Source organism: Rhipicephalus sanguineus, chromosome 11 (genome assembly GCF_013339695.2).
Source record: "Rhipicephalus sanguineus isolate Rsan-2018 chromosome 11, BIME_Rsan_1.4, whole genome shotgun sequence".
Lineage (NCBI taxonomy): Eukaryota > Metazoa > Arthropoda > Arachnida > Ixodida > Ixodidae > Rhipicephalus > Rhipicephalus sanguineus.
Window position 1 is genome coordinate 41,965,148 of NC_051186.1, and position 19,091 is coordinate 41,984,238.

The window sequence follows — 19,091 nt, forward strand, 5'->3', positions numbered from 1 at the left end:
TTTCGATGGGGCTAGCATTGTACCCAACAGACATTCGAATTTTCAATACAAAACGAAAATAAAGGCCCTACCTCCTGGGTAGGGCATTTATTAGCTGCCTTAACGAATTGCAGAACAGCGCGACTGCTTCTGTAATTAGTTCGCTCGTGACCTAACTTCTTTTTGTGTACTAGGTTGGCAGCATAGGTAGAGCAGATGCTAAATATGAGTTCTAGCGGAAGACCAACCCATTCTTTTTCCCAGGTGGTTGCTGACTGACCTAGAAGACTGATGGTTCCAATTGGAATCAATTGGCCTGAAAGGGTTGAATGTGTTACGTACGTCATGAAATAGCATTGCGCCATGATATGTATGATAGGCGTGGTGTCAGGTTTTTGTTGCTTACGTGCACTAAGTTACTGTATGTTATTTGGTTATTTTAGGGGGGGGGGTAATGGCTTGAGGATTTATTTGCTGTATTTCATGTCCAAACCTGGTGAAACTAAATAGACTTGTTTAGTTTTTCATGCTGATTTCAATCTGCATTAATTTTTTTTGTAGGTATACTAGTTTATGAGATACACAAAGCTGCCTCTCTATTGTCTCCAGAGACAATAGGAAAAACAACCATTCAGCAGGAAGTGCATATTATCAGATAGCTAGATATTGCAATGTGCAATGAATGCAATGCCGCCAAGAGTCTTCAGATCAAATCTCAACTAGTCATTCTGGAGATGACCGAAATTCAATGTTTTTGCCATGACTACCATAAGGAAAAAACAAAATCAAATTTATTAAACCTATGAGCAGGAAATGAGAATTCTGCTCTGAGCACTTTGTGATACACAGCTTGGGCTTTATGTTAAAAGAGGAATTACAACGCTAGCTGTTCTATATGATGAGATATCACTCCGACAATCTAAATAAGTGACCCAAAAAAATTTTGACATTCAGCTAGTGCTTGTTGCACAGATCTGAACTGCGGATGAAATACTGAGTTTATAAGACTTAAGTTAGGCTTTATATGTGAAAGAACAGCTGTAGATCTCAATAATGTAATAAAAAAAACACTTTTTTCCTTGATTATTTCTTGGTCTCCACAAGCCATGTCTCCCCTTAAAGGGGCATCTGCAGCTCCTACGTAGGTTGACGTTGTTTAAATGGCTGTGTTCTTACTAGTATTGATCGGCAGTAAATACAAGCTTGGATTTCCTTCTAACTCGCTTGAATTTCAAGCCGTGGGTGCCAGCCTCATACATTGTTTTAGAAATCGTCAGGCGAGGCCTCAGTTGCCTGCCTCCTTCTGAGATTCGCACATCTGTTTGCTTGGTTTCTCGTTGATAAAAGCAGAGTGTGATCGTGCTGACATTGTAGTGCAAACTAGACCAATCCCGGGTAATCAGAACTTCATGTAACGCGTGTTCAATTGAAAGTCCTGTTGAAAACGCATGTCAGCCTTTCGATCAAATCGTGTTAAAGGGACGCTAAAGAGGAAAACAATTTTTCTCATACAGTTGAACTCCCTTATAAGAGACACTGTTCTAAGAGACAACAATAATAATTGTTGGGGTTTAACGTCCCAAAAACCACGATATGATTACGAGGGACGCTGTAGTGGAGGGCTCCGGAAATTTCGATCACCTGTCATTCTTTAACGTGCACCTTTTTGTAAGCGACAAATGGGTATAAGAGGCACCAATGGGCCTACATCAAAATATGGGTTGATCTGAAAATGAGAACGTGGTACCCTGCTTACAAATGACACCTCATATAAGGGACAAGAACTGGTTTCCGGTGCGTGTCTCTTATAAAGGGGTTCGACTGTCTTAGTAAATTACTCTTTCACTATACCAAGAACATTACACTTGCTGCGAGAAGGCGCTTGGTAGGCGAGAAAACTCGCAAGAAGAAAAAAATGCAGGTGGTGACGCCGCCTTGAAGTTCCCGCACCAATTGCCATGACGTCATAGGTTTTGACAGTGCTTACTGGGGCCTACGTAGTTCCTAATCAGTAAAAATGCAGTACATTCTCTTCTGAGGGGGCCAGAGACTTAAAATACCAAGTTTCAGGAAATTTCGTTGAGGCAATGTAGCCAAAATACGAAAAACAACTTCGAAATCCGTGATGTCACCATTGGAGATTCCCGTGGGAAATTAAAAAGTGAAATGTTTGACATTGATTTTCTCGTGTATTAATAAACCTATGGTGGTTCAATTAACGACTCTAGAGTTTTCAGAGTACAGTAGACACTCGGTAAATAGAAATCTCTTAAACAGAACTGCTGCTTAAATGGAACAACTGATTTTAATATGATTGGTTTCGTACTTGAATTCTAGACCAGTGTTCATCTCTCAGTAAACAGAACTCCTGTTAAATGGAACATATTTTCCTGGTCTCTTCACATCCCGTTTAATAAGAGTCTACTGTATAGTTTATGTCTGAACCAATTGTTAACTGTTTGACATGCTATGTACACATTTGTGTGCACTTGTTTTTGTTAGTTGTATCGCCTAGTGGCTAATACCCCTGTCAGACGGGCACCCGTGAACTCCGTTTAAATCCCTCGTCTTTTCCTCGAAGGAGATGGGGTTCATGTCACACGGTCACCATTTCGCTGAGGAAGTGGGGGGACGTGGGTCCTAAAATTTTTTCTTTATTTTTGAGTCAATATGAACTAAACTTCACTGTCTTGACCAGTTTTTTATGCTGATTTCAAATCTGTGATTAGTTTTTTAATAGCTGCACTAGTTCAAAAGATCTCGAGGTTCAAAAAAATAATTAGTGCCTGCTTCTTACGGGGCTTTTAGGCAATTTCGACCTACTAAAACCAATATGTAAGCGCATGGGCCCAATGCCCAGATCATGCTGTAGGGGGTGATGCTATTTTTATTCCCTTGAGAGCACTGTGAAGGTCAGAAAACAGATGAACATTCACTGGTGGTTATTTTTTCTGATTCACTCTCATTAGTATCTTTAATTAAAATTTGTAAAATGGCGCTAGAGTAATGCAAATAGCATCACCCCCCAGATCGTTTCAATACGAGTAAAATGATACCAAATTTGTTATTTTTGTTCAGCAACAACATGGAAAAAAACCCCGTAAGGCTGAGTGCATTGAGCAAAAATATCAAACTGAGAAAAACGCATTTGAAGTTTCAGACAACTGTAACTTTTGTGGAAGTGCAGCCACAGCACTAGTGGTTATATCATTTGATAGGTTTCTTCTTCACGAGAACAGCCATACGAAATATATGACCATGACCTGCCAATGTACTGGCAAAATCTTCTTGTAAAGCCACATAGTGCACCCTTTACCAGAGTGATAAACTCCACCTTTAGCAATTCATAGGCCTGTACCAATTCCTTGCAAGCTAAAGAAATACAAAATTTGTCTATGAATGTGGCTTTGCAACAGGCAAATAAAATAGACAGAGAGATTGTCTAAAAAGCATGTGGGTTATTTATTAAACCAAAAATCAGTTATTATTGTCCAGCAATAGCACTTGGCTCAACAGCAGGCAAGGGCTGTACTCGGGGTCCCCTGCTGGTTTGTGTAATTTTGAAAGTCTGTGCTTGGTGTCACTACTGTATAAGTGCTCCTTTTGCAACTTCCAATGTCAGTTTTTAACCTTCTCAAGGCTGTGGAGCACAAATCAATTTCCCAAAGTATAACACGGCGTCTCTGCAATTTCGGTGTTGCTCTGTCAGGTCGTGGTTGAAGCGACTACCGTTGCACCCTTGTCGACAGTATTTGTGGCCCTAATTTAATGCATTTCACTTCAAATGACAATTATCTTAGCACCACTATCACCAGCTACCTTCTACGAGAAACGCTTCTCGCGCGAGTCGCACCTATGATAATGAAGCACAGGCTTTGAAAGCAGCCTATACCCTCTGCCTTGAAAAAGGTCACTGCTTGAGCCGAACTCGGAACGAAGCACAAGCCCAAAGAACGTTTTTATCACGGATAAGTCCACGCGGATAAATTCTGTGCCATTTTCCTTGCCGCCGTTCACCAACATCCAACGGCTTGAACTTCCGCTGCTTCGTTGCGCGCTGAGATGCCAAGCACTCCTCCCGTCGCCGTATTTCCCGCGCACTCGGCAGTCCCGCATAGTATGCCATACGAACGCAGTTTCGAATGCCACTGAAGCGTTGCCTAATGATACGATGGCTGCAGCTTGACCAAGGGGAACCGGGCGGTTCTCGTAGACTCGACGCTCCGGTAGCGGCAAGTAGTTTCGGCATCGCGCCCTCGTACGCTTGGCGCGTCTTCGTTACACGAGAATCTCCGGATGTGCCAGCACAAAATAAGGTAACTGTGTGTCGGCGGGCCGCACGAACGCGAGCGTAAGCAGTGGAAGATGACACTTGTAACAACACACGAGCACACGACACCGGCAACACGGCAGCCGTGAGCGCAGAACAAAAATACAAAAACAAAATGGCCGCCTCGGGTTGCGCCAGCCAATGGGAGGCGCGAGAGAAGGGGCTCGCCTCGCGCGCGCGCGCTCTGGCCAATGAGCGTTCTACAACCACCCTTCGGAAAAGTGCCGATAGCGGCCGTTCTGTTATAGTGTTCTAGAACAACGCCTCCTATACTTTGAGATGCCTGGCACGTCGGGCGCTATCCTATTGTTCGCCCCATAGAGTTTCCTAAAATTAACTAGAGGGGACTCTGGCGCTGCGATCGTTCAGCTACCATGGGAATGATGGGTAGTACACAAATTTGCCTAGTCTTCGTGCTTGCGGCTTCAAACGTACTTGTGGCTTTGTTTATTGCTATGTTTTGGTTTTCTTTCGGATAAAAGAATGGAGTCGTTGTGAACTTCGTGACCAGATTTGAATCGCTGAGCCTAAAGAAGTTAAAGTGGCGAAGTGAAACTGCTGACTTTTGCTGAACTTCGTTTTGCGACAAAGCGGATGCAGCCGACGCGGAGCCAAACGGAGCCGAAAGTACGAAGTTTAGACAAATTTGTGTACTACCCATCATTCCCATGCTGGCTGAAGCGTCATGCGTTGCAGCTCCCATAGACACTAGCGCCAGAGTTCCCTCTAGTAAGTATTGTAGGAAACTCTATGGTTCGCCCGCGGCCACCGTGTTTTACCGGATTGCCGCGAGGCGGCGCCAGCTTCTGACACTACGCTCCGCCGGCTTCGCCACAGAAAGTCACTGCGCCAGTCGCCCTGTGGAGCTTCGCAGCGCTCAACTTTGTGAAAATTTTTTGCTTCAAGGTGTGTAGGGCTTAGCAGAGTGAAAATAATGTGAAAAACGAAAATAAAAAGTCAATAAAGTGGAACTACAATACCACAATGTTTATTCACTGCAGCAAAAGGCCAGGCTAAGCATTCTCTGCCAAGAGCTGGGGCGTGCTGCAGATAACGCAATATCACAGAAAGTTGATAATACGAATAGGTATTGCTTCAACATAAAAAAGGAAATAACATCGATGCAAAGCAAGATCAACTACAGGTTCATGCACATAATGACCAGAAAATTGTAAACAAAAAAGGGGAACACGTATATATTTTATCACGGGAGTAAGTATCACAGCTATACAAAATAGCAGCAGCTCGAGCTACGAAGAAAAAAATTCGGCAGATCCCACGTACCGTGGGAATCGATGTTATGCGAAGCATGCGCAGGACGGTGACTGTGTCACAATTTCTCACATTGAGCGAAATGTTGCGGAATGACGCTAGAGAAATGTGCAAATAATATACGGACACATATTTTGAAGAGATGCCCATGTATTATATAACCAGTTGTTTACAGCTGCTTAACGATGCCAACAGCAACATAGGTGTTACCAACACCAAACACATTAAGCTTATATGTAGTGCTTATATTCTTCAACATTAGATAGCGCGAATTCGAATAGGACAGTGAAGGAACAAAGATGCACAAATCACTTCACTAAAAAAAAAATCAAAGAACAGAACCAATATATGCCGTTTCAAAGCTTCAGTACTTTACGTGACAGCGGCTTGTGATACATTTTAGCCACTGCATTTCTGTAACTTATGTCTAATGCATGGTTTGAAAATAGGGGCTTCATAAATTTTTTGCATATTGCTTTCACAAAAGCCTCTCTCTGGTCATCATTTCAGCTTTTACATTTCAACACAGGCAAGCCTAGGTGTGTGATTGCACTGACACTGTGCTGCAAGCACTGCTCCATTGGTTTCAGAAGGGCTTTTCTGTCTGACAGCATTATCTCCACGTATTTCTTCAGTCCATAAAGAACTGTAATGAGTTCTTGTGTCGGGTAGTAGAGGCCACCCCTGTATTGGGGGGAAATCAACCCAGCCACAGCAGAGTTTCCTTTTGCTTTCCTAACTAAAGACACAGTTCTCACACGCACTTCTTTCGCTCACTGCGCGAGCTATGTAGCCCCCAACAAGTGCTATATGGCTGTCATATCGGGAGTCGGCAAAAAAGGCTTCGATGACAAGCAAACTTCTCACAGCGTTTGTTGCGCCCTTTTGGTGTTCGCACAGACAGCTACTGTGCTGCCCCTCACTTCACTTCTGCGAACAGCCCGGGAAGAGCAGAAGGAAGTGGAGCTGTTGACGTTGCTTCTGTCGGATGATGCGACTATTCCTGTCTTCAAAATTTTTTCTAGTCCAGAAACAGCACTTCTCACATCCATGACGTCATTGCAACGGCAATGATTCTATCGGATCGCTTGAGAATTTCCTTGTGAGTACAAACGGGATGTCGCACTCATTCAGCAGAAACTGTATGCATTGCACGTTGGAAACTGGTGAAAACTAGGGCATGGTTGAGAAAATTTTCGGGTGAACTAGCTTCCTTTAGCATTTCGAGGTACTCGAGAAAGACGAGCTCCAGCCAGTGAAGTCTGGGATCTTCTGCGTCTGAAAACTGCCTGGTGTCCGTGTTGTTCTGGTTAATATGCTGCTCACAGTTGCTCACATCCATTAGAACGAACCACCTGAGCATGTTCGTCATAAACTCCACTGTAGGTGCAAAATTTGCAAACTTGGCATCACATGTGTGCCCTGCTTGGTCGTTCAAGAAGCTCAGAGCAGCTGTTACAGGTGGTGAAAAAATTTGTATTGCTGTTCTCACACCCATCTGCGCCACTGCGCGGGCACTCGCCATGCCGGCAAGACGCACGATAGTGTCAGAACACAGCGCCGCGCCGCGGCGGTGGCGCGCGTAAAGGGGAGAGGGTCGCGCGGAGCAATAGGCGCTGACGCGCCAGGCATCTCAAAGTATAGGAGGCGTTGTCTAGAATATTGGGTAGTGAGCCCATTCTCCGGGGAGAGGGTACGTTGCCGCGGCGCAAAAAATGTAAACGAGTTTTCGTTTTCCTGAGTGCCCGCGTGGCGGCGCTACCATCGTCAGCAATGGGAGCCTTCGCGCCTTCGCCCCGCTGCTGTAGGGCTGCTGCTGTGTTTCGTCGTCGCTGCAGGTTTTCGGCCGAGCCTGTAGTTGTGAATAATGTAGATTGGTAGCAAGACTTGTTCACGGGCTGCTTTTCATGTGAAGAACTCCATGCAGACAGCATTTTAGATGTGCTGACCATTGTGAAAGCAAGGCTTTGGCAAGAGGTTGGGTGCCTAAGCCATGCCTCAATGCTCTCTCAAGAAATAATCCAATTCTATGTTGTTACGCGAATTCATTTTTACATTAAGGGGCTAAACACAGACAGAGCAGGCAAACGCCAAAAAGCAAAGCACTTAAAGATAAGCCGCTGCTCTTAAACTTTTTTTTCCTTGCTATACAAGATTTTTTAAATTTTATTATTGTTCCTGCGTTTAGATTTTACAAGTGTAGGTTAAACTTGAAGTATAAATCTTCTCTGAATATTCTTTTTCTGTTTCACTGACCCAAATACAAGAAAATGCCAGATTTGAAAAACAAGCAAGATAGTATGTTGCCACTCGCCATGCATACTATAGCAATAAACCCTTGAATAAGTGCCAACTCTGCTTAATTCAATTGTGAATGGTGGCTTTGGTCCTTGGCGTACCATCAACAGTGCGATTAATATGATCTACCAGAACGTCAGTAGATCTGTATAAAAATGCATGTGTTTGAATGGAAATGTGTCTATTATTTGTCATTTTTTTAGTATTTCTTCTGATTCAGTGTCTTTACTTATTGTGTGAACAATATGTGTTGACTATTCATGTGCTTTTGTGAACTTTTTTAATTTATGCTATGCTAAGTATGCTATTGAAAATATTTAGCGTCTCTTTGTGAGTATTTTTCTAGCATCTATTGGGCTGTTTTAGGAGACATGCTTTTTGCCGCACACGCTGATAAGTACAAAATGGGGCAAGGCCCTCTTCAAGCTATTTCAGCTTTTTTCCATCTGTTTTCACTTTGAAAAAAAAATGAAAGTGATTGATACGCATGGCTTTTGTGGAGTAAGGTCATTGTGCTGCCACACCAAATAAACTTTTCACTTATTTCCGTGAACGATTGTTGTCTACATTTTTCCACACCTTCATTACAAATTCATTTTTCTAAATACAGGAGTGCGGACAAGTAGTTCTGTAGAAAAGAGTGCAAATGAGCCTTGTAGGCATATTATAGTGTCAGCAGAATTGCTAACTGAATTTTGCACTCAACTGACAGCGGTGTTTGAATGCAATTTCTTACACAAATATAATTTCCAGCATGTCAGGGGTCTTCAAGAAGCAAAATCTGATTGCATGGTCTACCCTTACTTTCGGTCTTTTATTTCTTGGGCATGATTAGGATAGGTCTTTCCTGCTGTGCACTCCCACACATTTTCTTGCACTTTTCAGGAGAATATATCAACTGAGAGCGTGTATGATGCTTAAGTTTGTATTAATATTGTTTTATTTAGTGAGAGTATGACCTCACTAAAGAGACTACCGAGTACAAACGCTAGCATGAAAATATTAGTCTCTTTTATCTAAAGGCAATCGATGTCAGTGCACGTTAAAGAACCCCAGGTGGTCGAAATTTCCGCAGTCCTCCACTACGGCGTGCTTCATAATCAGAAAGTGGTTCTGGCATGTAAAACCCCATAAATTAATTAATTATCTAAACGCATTAAAACTGCGAGATCTTTTTTTTTTTTAAGCGAGAGCTCGCTACTGCAATACAAAACTGGCGGTTTACAGCATATATTGCATCCGGCGCCCGCTGATGACGCGCTCATGTTTAGCGATACTTCATGCGCCAGAACGACGGCCAAAGCAAGAATATGCTCACGCAAAAGAAAAAAAGCAACGAAAATGGCTATGTACAGGGGTTGCACAAGAGTAGTTTGTGCTTGAAGCGCTGGCAAACTAACCTTCGCGCTGAGAGCAGCAACGCGTCGCTTACATTGCAGGTGGTGGTGGCGCCATCTACCAGGTGAGACATAAAGTGCGTCAGTGCACGGCCTCCAGTCAGCCCACTACCCCTTTCTAGAACACTTTAGTTCTGTTGCAGCGACGCCATTTTGAAACGCCGCAAAATGTACACAAAGAAAACAGCTTCAAAACAAGCCAAAGATGGCGGCGATCAGCCAGCTGCTGCGCCCGCGGCGCGCGCGGGAAGTTTGAACAAATTTTGCCTGTTGAGATGCATTTTGCGGCTCCCGTGGCGTCTTAAAAATAAGTTTTAACCCATTTCCCGGGCGAAATCTTCGATAATATTTTGAGGGCAGCTGCTTAGGGGTGCAAACATGCCTAAAATGCGTTTTTCTCAAAACTGATTTTCTGTCCATTTTTTACCATTCTAAGACCCGCGTCCCCCCTTAAATGGAGCTTTTGGTGGAGGGGGTTCGGTAATGACCATTTCGGCTCGATGGAGTACTCTCATTCCCAGCCAGCTACTGCTACGCTGAAAACCGCACAAGCAAAATCGTCCTAATGAGCTCAATTCAAATTTTAAAAACTATGCTCTTTTTTGTGTAGCATTTCACGCCCCATAGTGTAAGTTTTAGTTGTGTTTTTTCGGACATCAGTGCTTGTACTATCCACACCAACGCCTGGCCAAGCCGCCGCTGTGAAGCGTCGCGCGATATTTGTTTCTGCACGTGTGAGGCGCACGCACAAGCACTGTGACAGCAATGGTGATTCCGAGCACTTCATCAACACACAAAAACATGTTTTTGTTGCTTTAAAGGCAACTACACAGGCAACAAATTTGACGTTTCGACGAGCGCAGCAGCGCTGTTTCCGCCCCATGCGGCAACCGTCGAAAGCTTGCACCGAGCCGTGTAGGACGGCCACAACTCCATTCTGGTTAAGCTCCATTAAGGAGTTCAATGCGGAACGGAGATAAACGGAGTTCGGTGCTGGCCGTGTGACAGGGGTATAAGAAAGAGCCAGATATATTGAGCTTTAGATGAATTGAACCTCCTGCATAATAAATTTGTCTTCATGTAACTTCATTTTGCAGTGTGCTGTTGGATACAATTACTTTGCTGAAGGAACTGCCACATTCGAAGAGTCGTTCGATGTGCCGCTTGCTGCGAGCCACATTAAAGTATAATTTTTCTTTGCTCAAAATTGACATACTTGAAAACGAATTTCCGCTATATTTCTAACCTGAGATTTGATTCTGTTTATGCAAAAATAAGGCATGACGACTTCAGAAGAAATAGATATTTAATTACAATTTAATTGGGAATAATTACTATGACACATAAATTTTGGAGTATTATGACATTATTTTTGTTGCAATAGAATATCGAGTGCCTTGAAATAACGTATCGATTTGACGCATTTACAGGCAGTTCTTCGTAGGTGGCATCTGAAAGGGTTAAGAAAACAACCCATGGACACAGACTTTTTAAAGTGCGTTGTCTTGCTTCTTTTCTTTTATCACCAATATTTGCAGTTGATCGTGTGCATCATAGACACAGTGTTCCCGCCGAAGCTACCCTCGTATAAACCTGCAAAGAAGTCAGAGTCTGACAATGAAGAAGAAGAGGACGGAAAGCGAGTCTGAAGCTGGGAACAAGTCGGTGAGTGAAAGCTTAAGTTTTGCTTGGCCGCATTATGCGCCTATCATCGTTTCGATGCGCCAAATGCATCATTTGACGTCAGGCCCAAATTTCAAAACCTATTGCATCGGGGACCTGATCTTGCATGGGCAGGCATTTGTACTCATTCGGCATGAAGTATTGACTAAGGAAGCGAGTGTTTTTGAAAAGCCTTGCCCTAGAAGTGTTTGCTTAGTGCCACATCAACATTATTATAATGCGACAATTATAACTAAGGCGGGGCTTTCATCCTTAAGGGGACATACTATTCAGAAACGCAGTTTTTTTTTTTTTTTTTTTTCAGAAATGAAATATTTTGTTCCCCTTGTTTCGTCAAGTTGTGTTTCTCTACTCTCATGACAATAAAAATCAAGGTTTCATTTAAACTGGAAATGGGTTAAAACTGCTTTTGAAGATGACAAGGTGGCTGTTAGTGACCTGGAAGTGGGCATTGTTCAGAGTACCCTTGCTAGCAAGGACCGTGGTGCTGCTTGCCATTGCACTTCGTGCGAGAAGTTCACCAAAGCCTCGTCCTCAATATAACCAGGATTTCTGAGCTCCACGAAGTAAGATATACAGTGGAACCTCGTTAATACGTACCTGCGGGGAACGCCGCATAACTACGCACTAAACGGTAGTACGCATTAACCACCAAGTAAAAATTTGCATCTCCTCGCGTACACCATCGCCGCCAGCAAAGAAATAAATACAGTGCCACAGCAAATATTGCCTATAGTACCCACTGCAAAGCCTTTTCTTTCTTTTTGCCAAAGTGGAGAAAAGATTCTGGTACTCTCGCACGACCGTCCGATAGTGCCGTTAGCGCGCGGTGGCGACGCCAAGGAGCATTTCGAAACTGTTACAGGGTCCGGTATACACAGTGACCGACATAGCGACAGAAGGGACAGTGTCCGCTTTCCGCGATATATGTGTGTGCGTCTGTACCGCGATCTGCTACTAAACGAAAACCGACACAGTTCCGGTGAAGCGCGGTACAGTTGCGTGGAGCCGATCGGCTCCTGGCTAGTTGTGTGCAGCGCATCGCCTTCTCGGCTCACGCCGTCACTGCCAGGCTGCTTGCTGTACCGCACGCGCACATTTGTCGTGGGAGTGTTCTTTGTACCCACTTTGCTCCAGACCGTGCACAGATGCGGCGAGTAACTTGTTCGGTTAACGTGGCGATGATGAACTTCTTGCAAGCAATGCGCACTCCGCGATGCTGTAGTGGTCCTGGCAGCAGACGGAAGCGCGTTTGGGGGGGGTCGCCCAATAAAAGCGTGCAGTATGGTTACAACAGCGCTACGCTTGCTGTACCGTATGCATGCGTTTAGCGTGATACCGTCAATGCAAAGAGCTTTCTCGTCGCTCGCAACCTCCGCAACAGCGAGCTGCTTTCGTTTCTACAAAGCGGCGCGCGCTTGAACACGGCCCCGTACAATGAGACGGCAGCGATCGGCGGCCCAGTGCGTTCAGGGTGTCGCCTATTAAAAACGTGCAGTAGGCTTAAAGTAGTGCTGCGCCGCACGCGTGCCCGAGCAGATATCTGAAGATACTTATTGTGATAAGGTTGTCGGCGATAAGTCATTCTGGCGCGTTCGTCGGTGGCCGCCGCCTCATCTTTGTTCTTTCCCAATGCTTACCCGCAAAGGCGTCACCGCAATTGTGCGGAAGTCGGAATCTGTGATCGACCGATCTAAGCACTTCTCGAAAAGACGGAAAACCTTTGGCGGCACATTGTGGCGTCGGGAAGTTTGGCGCAGTAAAATTTTATAGCACAAAAAGTTATCGCGATACGCAGGGTACGCACTAACCGTTAGGCATAGGACGAAGCACTATGGCTTGAGCAGCCAGGGAATGAATTAGGCTCTACGGGACTCGGTCGGGGATTCGTCGCAACTACGTTTTAACTGTTTAGTACACTTAAAGCGGGTATGTATTAAGGAGGTTTGACTGTAACAAGAAAAAGTGCGTAAATTTGCCACAGAGATAAATTTTCAATTTTACCATTAATATGGACGTTGCTCGTGATGCAATTTATGGCAACTTCTTAAAAGTTTAGCCATCGTGTCGAACACAATTTTTTCTGTGTGTGTGTGCGTTTTAACAGGTGGACCTATCTTCGTCAAAGGTGCCTTGTTATCCTTGGCGTCTTACGATAGTTTCCAAAGGGTTATTCATTGACATCACGTCACGTGGTGTCACTGTGTGACAAGAACCTGGTCTTACAAGGGTGTGCAAATAAAAAGATGCGTTCACGAGAGAGGGTGCGTTGACAAGTTTCTGCACACCCTCTCATGAATTTCTTTTTATTTGCACACCCTCATTCTTCCAAGTAAAACGTCTGTCTGTAATGTAGGGAGGCTGGGTCTGCTAAAAAGAACTTGTTGATCGGATCGGCATATATTACTTATATTCTTCAAAATAGTTTCCTTGGGCGTCGATGCACCAATTACAACGAGATTCCCACACTTCAAGGGTTCTTTGAAAGTCTTACGTCGTGACCCTTTTCAGAGACGTGACAGCCCGTTAGATGGCAGGAACACCTTTGAAACTTCACAAAAGAGGGTGTGGAGAAACGTGTCCTCCTCACATCCTCTCTTGTGAACGCATCTTTTTATTTGTACACCCTTGTAATTCCAGGTTCTTGCCATGACAGTGAAACTACGTGACGTGATGTCTATGAATAACTCTTTGAAAGCTGCCGCAACATGCCAAGGATGACAAAGCACCTTTGACGACGATAGGTCCACCTGTTGAAATGCAGGTCCGAACCATGAGACTGTGGCAACTAAAAGAATAAGAATGGGGTGGAGCACCTTTGGCAGGCATTTTCAGATCATGGATGGTAGCTCACCAGTATCCCTCAAGAGAAAAGTATAGAACAGCTGAATATTACCGGTACTTACTGAAGGGGCAGAAACCAGGGGGCTTATCAGAAGGGTTCAACTTGAAATTGAGGACGATGCAGTGAACCATGGAAAGTAAAATGATAGATGTAACCTTAAGGGATAAGAAGAGGGCAGAGTGGGTCAGGGAACAAACGCACGTTAAAGACAGTTGAAATCAAGAAGGAATGGGCATGGGCAGGGCGTGTAACGTGAAGGCAAGACAACCGCTGGTCACTAAGACTAACAGACTGGGTTCCAAGAAGCGCACGAGGGGGAGGCAGAAAGTTAGGTAGGCAGATGAGATTCAGAAGTTTACGAGAATAACATGGCCGTAGCAAGCACAGGACCAGGTTAATTGGCGAGACATGGGAGAGTCCTTTGCCCTGCAGTGGGCATAATCAGGCTGATGGTGATGATGTTGAAACGTCAGCCAGCCTGTCCGAGGCCCTTATTGCTGTTCATATCTCTGAAGCACATTCAATCTGTCTGTTCCCACCTGTACAACTCTAAGTTTTTGTGGGGGGCATCGCAGGACGATGACGTGATCCTGGACGACACGCCCGAACAACCGGGCGACGGGGACGGCACACAGCTCAGGAAGCGCAACCCCGAACCTGAAACGGCGGAGTGAGCCTCGTCGCTCCGAGGTGCGCGGATGTTTGGACGACGATCGAAGACCACCGAATAGTAATATGAACTGCCTTGGCGGAAGGTGTGGAGGAGCTTCGGGGGAAATTCCTGTTTGGCACGACGAGTCTTCCTGTGCAGGCTTTTGTCTCGCAGTTGGGGGGGGGTCCTTGCGAGTTTGGAAGCACCCTGAACACTGGTGGCCATTTCGCAAACCAAGTTTTTTTTTTTTTTTTATTGCTTTGTTATGTTTGCGTGTTCAAACTTGCACCTATGAAGGAGAAACTGCTTATGATGGTCGGGCTTTGTTGGTTAAAGTGGTTAAGTCGCTCTAAATTTGGCATGGTTAAAAGGTGGTTGTCGTCAGCCCAGCATCATTGAAGCATCGTTGTGAAGGTGAGGGCGGGCGGGTGCTGGCTCAGACGATGACACGAAAAACTTTTTTTTTTTACTTGCACCTTCCGTCTTTCTTCGAAACTCTCTCATTGTGGAAGCCAAAGGAGAATGTGTGGTCGCTTCACGCTTCTGGTGTGCGTTGTGCTTCGCTATTTTTTTTTCTTTTAGCTGAGTACTTTATTTTTACTTCCTGCGCTTTTAAAGATGGCAGTGTAGCTTATCCTGTGATCAAGTTAATTCATTCTAAACCAGGATACCGGGCTCGCAAAATTTTCATGGAGGGGCACCATTGATGGTTTTCCGATGGAGAGCACGTGCCGGCCACGTCTAAAAAGGCATCACTCGTCTACCATCAAAAGTTTCGATTCTTAAACAAGACTCTTCGTCGGGCCAACAAATTTTTAATGGAGTGTATCTGTTGCTCCGAAGCTTTTCGGAGCCAGGAGCAAGTCTCTCGTCATGATTTGTGAAACTCTTTGAGCAACAAAAGGTACTTTTGAAAAATTTTCGACAGTCGTCGTGCCTCTTCAAAATGGTCTGTTAGTCTCGACTGTCAAAACTCATAATCTTCGCATCTTATGCTTACTTAAAGGAAACTCTGGTTGGTCTCAGGGGAGTGCCTTAAAAAAAAAAAAAAAAACTTTCCTTTCACGTTTTGTGTGTGCGCTTGAATGCCCGCGTGTTCGGTCTCTTGTGTCTTTCGCTCTCTCGAAGTCTGTCGCTTCGTAGTCATAAAAAAATGTGTTGTGTCGTGCTGGATGAGTGCATCGTGCCATGGGCGTACGTCATCCCGTATGCATCTAGCACGTTCACGATCGGTCTCCTCTGTGTTTAGGAAGGGAAAAAAAATGGCAGGGGCCAATTTAAAAAAAAAAAAGAAATGACAGCCGAGGCCTATCTTGACCGAAAGTCTGCTTACTGTCATTGTGGATGAGTCAAACCAATTGAAGAGATGATAGCCGAGGCCTCTCTCACCAGAAAGTCTGCTTACCTGTCGTTTTGGCGTTGTGGATGAGTATGGAATGTGCATGCCTGCAACTTGGATTTGCACTCTAAGCTGTATTCATACGATGAACCAAATCGCTATCGAAGCCGGCGGATTGCGTATCACGTGACTGTACGTCACCCATTCTCGCGATGGTCCTTCAGTCAGTGCGATGTGACTCGCGAAACGAGGCCCAAAGCACAGTTGGGGATCTTTGCAGAGATATACGGAAATCCTCCCCCATTGTGCGAATTCTGGCTGTGGAGCAATTCGAATCCCGTGTTTTGCGCGGCGGATTCGTCCGTGATCACGTTCATCGTGTGAATATAGCTTAATCCACAACGAGTGCGCAGGTGCGAGAGTGGCAGTGCTTGCGTTTTGATTATGCCACCCTGAAAGTCTTGTCTTTTTTATAACTCTTTCGCCTTGCCGGTCCCGATGTAACGTGAACGCTACGTCAGACGTGCCGTAGTCTTCGCTGAAGCGTGCGGTGTGTCTGACTTGCATGGTGCTCGTACGTGATGTCTCCTACAGATTATAGTCTGTGATAGGCCACAAATTTTGCAGCTGGAATGCGGGCCTCAGAGAGGCAACGTGTACAGGCTATCGCAATTATAACGGACTAACCTTAAGGGGTACTGACGTGAAAATTTTCAGCTGTTGTTTTTTTGCGTCAAATGAAAGGCCAAGCCCTCGAGAGCCTAGAAAATATATACTGATAAGCGTGAGTGCGCCCTGAAAAATTAATTATGACGTTTTAAAAGCTAGTTTCGATTCTCACTGTATCCTGACGTCGCGACATGGTATGAGCTTCTCATCACGTGCACGCGCAAGATACCATGACATTTCCACAGCTGCTCCGCTCCACGACTCCGCTGATGACACACGAGCGGCCGTCTTGATTGTTTTGGTACTTGAGGTGATCACAACTACTCGTACTGGTGCTTGATGTCACCAGAATGGACACTGAAGCCAGACTTCACGATAGTGTCGGTCTCGGTAGGTGCGCCATGCGAAAATTCACTTGAATATCAAAATAAAATATCTTATAATAATCTACCTAGCTTCACACTTACTCGGAGCTGTCTCTTTTCACGAGATTTGTACGGCAGAGTAAACTCAGCTTCGAAAATTGATATCAATGCACCTTTAAGAATGCAAACCGTTTTGTGCATATGAGTCCCACTTTGTGTTGTTAGCCAGGGGCGTAGCTTTCCCGTATTCCCTGGGAATGTGGGGTTGTCTCGGATGGCAATGTCCTGGGGGAGGGGTGGGGGTGCAAGACGGAGTAGCTGCATATTGAGGGAGGTACTCAAGATAGTTGTGATCAAAATATAAAATTTCTTTTCGCAAGTGTTCGTTCCAGCAGTATACTACGTGTCTGGGACGAATTAGCCAACAATTGGGAAACGTTATGGGTCTTTGACGGAAGGCGCAACTGCCGCCTCTGTCGTTGGGATCCTTCAAGAGAAGCCTCCGCTATTTCCTGCGTTAGGAAACACAGCGCTTACTGTAGCTGCTTATTGAGCCAGTGTTGCCAAAACAAACCTTCGAAATTTGCATCATCACATTGACATCTGGGTGCTGAGGTTTGAGCCCAGAGTTTCATAACGACACTTTTACCATTATTTTATCTTCTATAAATGAACCTGTGATTGTGAAATTAACTACACAGTTCTCAAGGGACAGCTTGTTCTTAACTGATTTCGTGTTTAACTTGTAATGTCCCGTTAAGATTGCTTCAACCGAACATACCGCTTGAGCGTAACAAATTTATCAACATTGTGAAATTTCGTTGCAGTTCTTCCTTAATTGTTAAATGTCCATGCAACGTGGCACAGGTGTGCTTAGACGAGTGCTTAGCATGATTTTTATTTTTGTGTGTTATGGCTGCTTGGGCATTCCAGTCAAGATCGCAGCAGCAGAGATAACAGTGATAGATCTCTTTTACGAGAGGCAGCTAATGAATTTATCGCTTAAAAAGTTTCGTCGGGGACACTGGAAAGCATCGACAAGTGTGTTGGAGGCGATCTGTCTAGCTGTAAGATACTATTACTGTTTCTCGCTTTCTTTCCTAGCACTTCTGGTGTAATGTGTTTGTAGCTTATTTATTTGCCACGCTCATCGTTTGCTTTTTTTTTGTATTTTTTATCACTCTTTTTCTCTGAATTGTTTTTCTTGTCACTTTTGTGTTAGGTTGCCTTTTTTTTTGTGAGTGGAATAAAGTGTGGTTTCTACTTTTATAACCTGCGTTGTCTTCTTCCGTTAGCATCAGCTGTACCAGTTTTTCCCCTGAAGCACTAATATTAGTGCTACTTGCTAAATGCTACAGCCTTTGGTTCACTTGTGACCGCTCTGAAATGTATTTTTTTTATACATAATTACACCTCACTTGTGACTGTCATACTACCTTTACAGCGAAGCTGTTAATCTCTCGAGTCAGGTGCAACTTAAAGGGACACCAAAAAGTAAAACAATTTTTCTCATATTAGTAAATTACACTTTCACAATATAGAAATCGCCACACTTGCTAAACAAGCATACGCGCTGAAACAAAATGCGGGTGGCAACGCTGCTTTGAAATTCCCGCACTATTGCCGTGGCATCGTAGATTGTTCACCGCATCTCCTGGGCCTTCATGGGGCCTAATCAGTAAAAATGACGTACATTTTCCTCTGAGGGGGCTGGGGACTTGGCATACCGAAGTTTCAATGAATTTCGTTGAGCCAAAGTCGCCAAAATATGTAAAATTCACTTCAGGTGTGGAGATTTCGGTGTGAAATTCAAAAATGAAACATTGACCTTATTTTCGCCTGTGTTAATATGCCTTTGATGGTGAAATTAACAGCATTAATGTTTTCAGAGTACAATTTATCGATCTAAACCAATTCGTGGTTTCACTTGACCCTTTAACAAGTCTGAAAAGGTCCCATCGTGACGACCAAAACGGAGCAGCCGGTTGCCTCTGCAACTAAAATACAGAGTCTGTCCATAAAGTAATGAGACTGGGTCTGGTAAAAAGAAATTAATTTCCGACCTCTACATATTTAAATTCTTCAGAATTGTTGGGCGTCGGTACCCAATTTCCTGTGCTGCAAGGGCACCCTGAAAGTCGGCTGCCATGACCCCTTTCAGGGACTCTCGACAGCCCATTGGATGGCGGGAAACACCGTCGAAACGATGACCTTTCAGACTTCTCTTAAGCTTTGGGAACAGGAAGGAAGTCTTCTGGGCTC

General features: G+C 44.5%; 2 protein-coding genes across 2 annotated transcripts in view; both read left to right on the top strand.

Annotated features, from left to right (window-relative positions):
• Positions 1–17,529, top strand: part of LOC119374982 (thioredoxin-related transmembrane protein 1-like) — a 28,194-nt gene extending 10,665 nt beyond the window's left edge. Inside the window, 2 exon segments of the mRNA XM_049411113.1 lie at positions 10,815–10,919; positions 14,380–17,529. Coding sequence (XP_049267070.1) covers positions 10,815–10,919; positions 14,380–14,478 — 204 coding nt within the window. The 3' untranslated portion in view covers positions 14,479–17,529.
• Positions 1–19,091, top strand: part of LOC119375562 (arginine-hydroxylase NDUFAF5, mitochondrial) — a 129,716-nt gene that overhangs the window by 89,445 nt on the left and 21,180 nt on the right. The gene's annotated exons all lie outside the window — the stretch shown is intronic.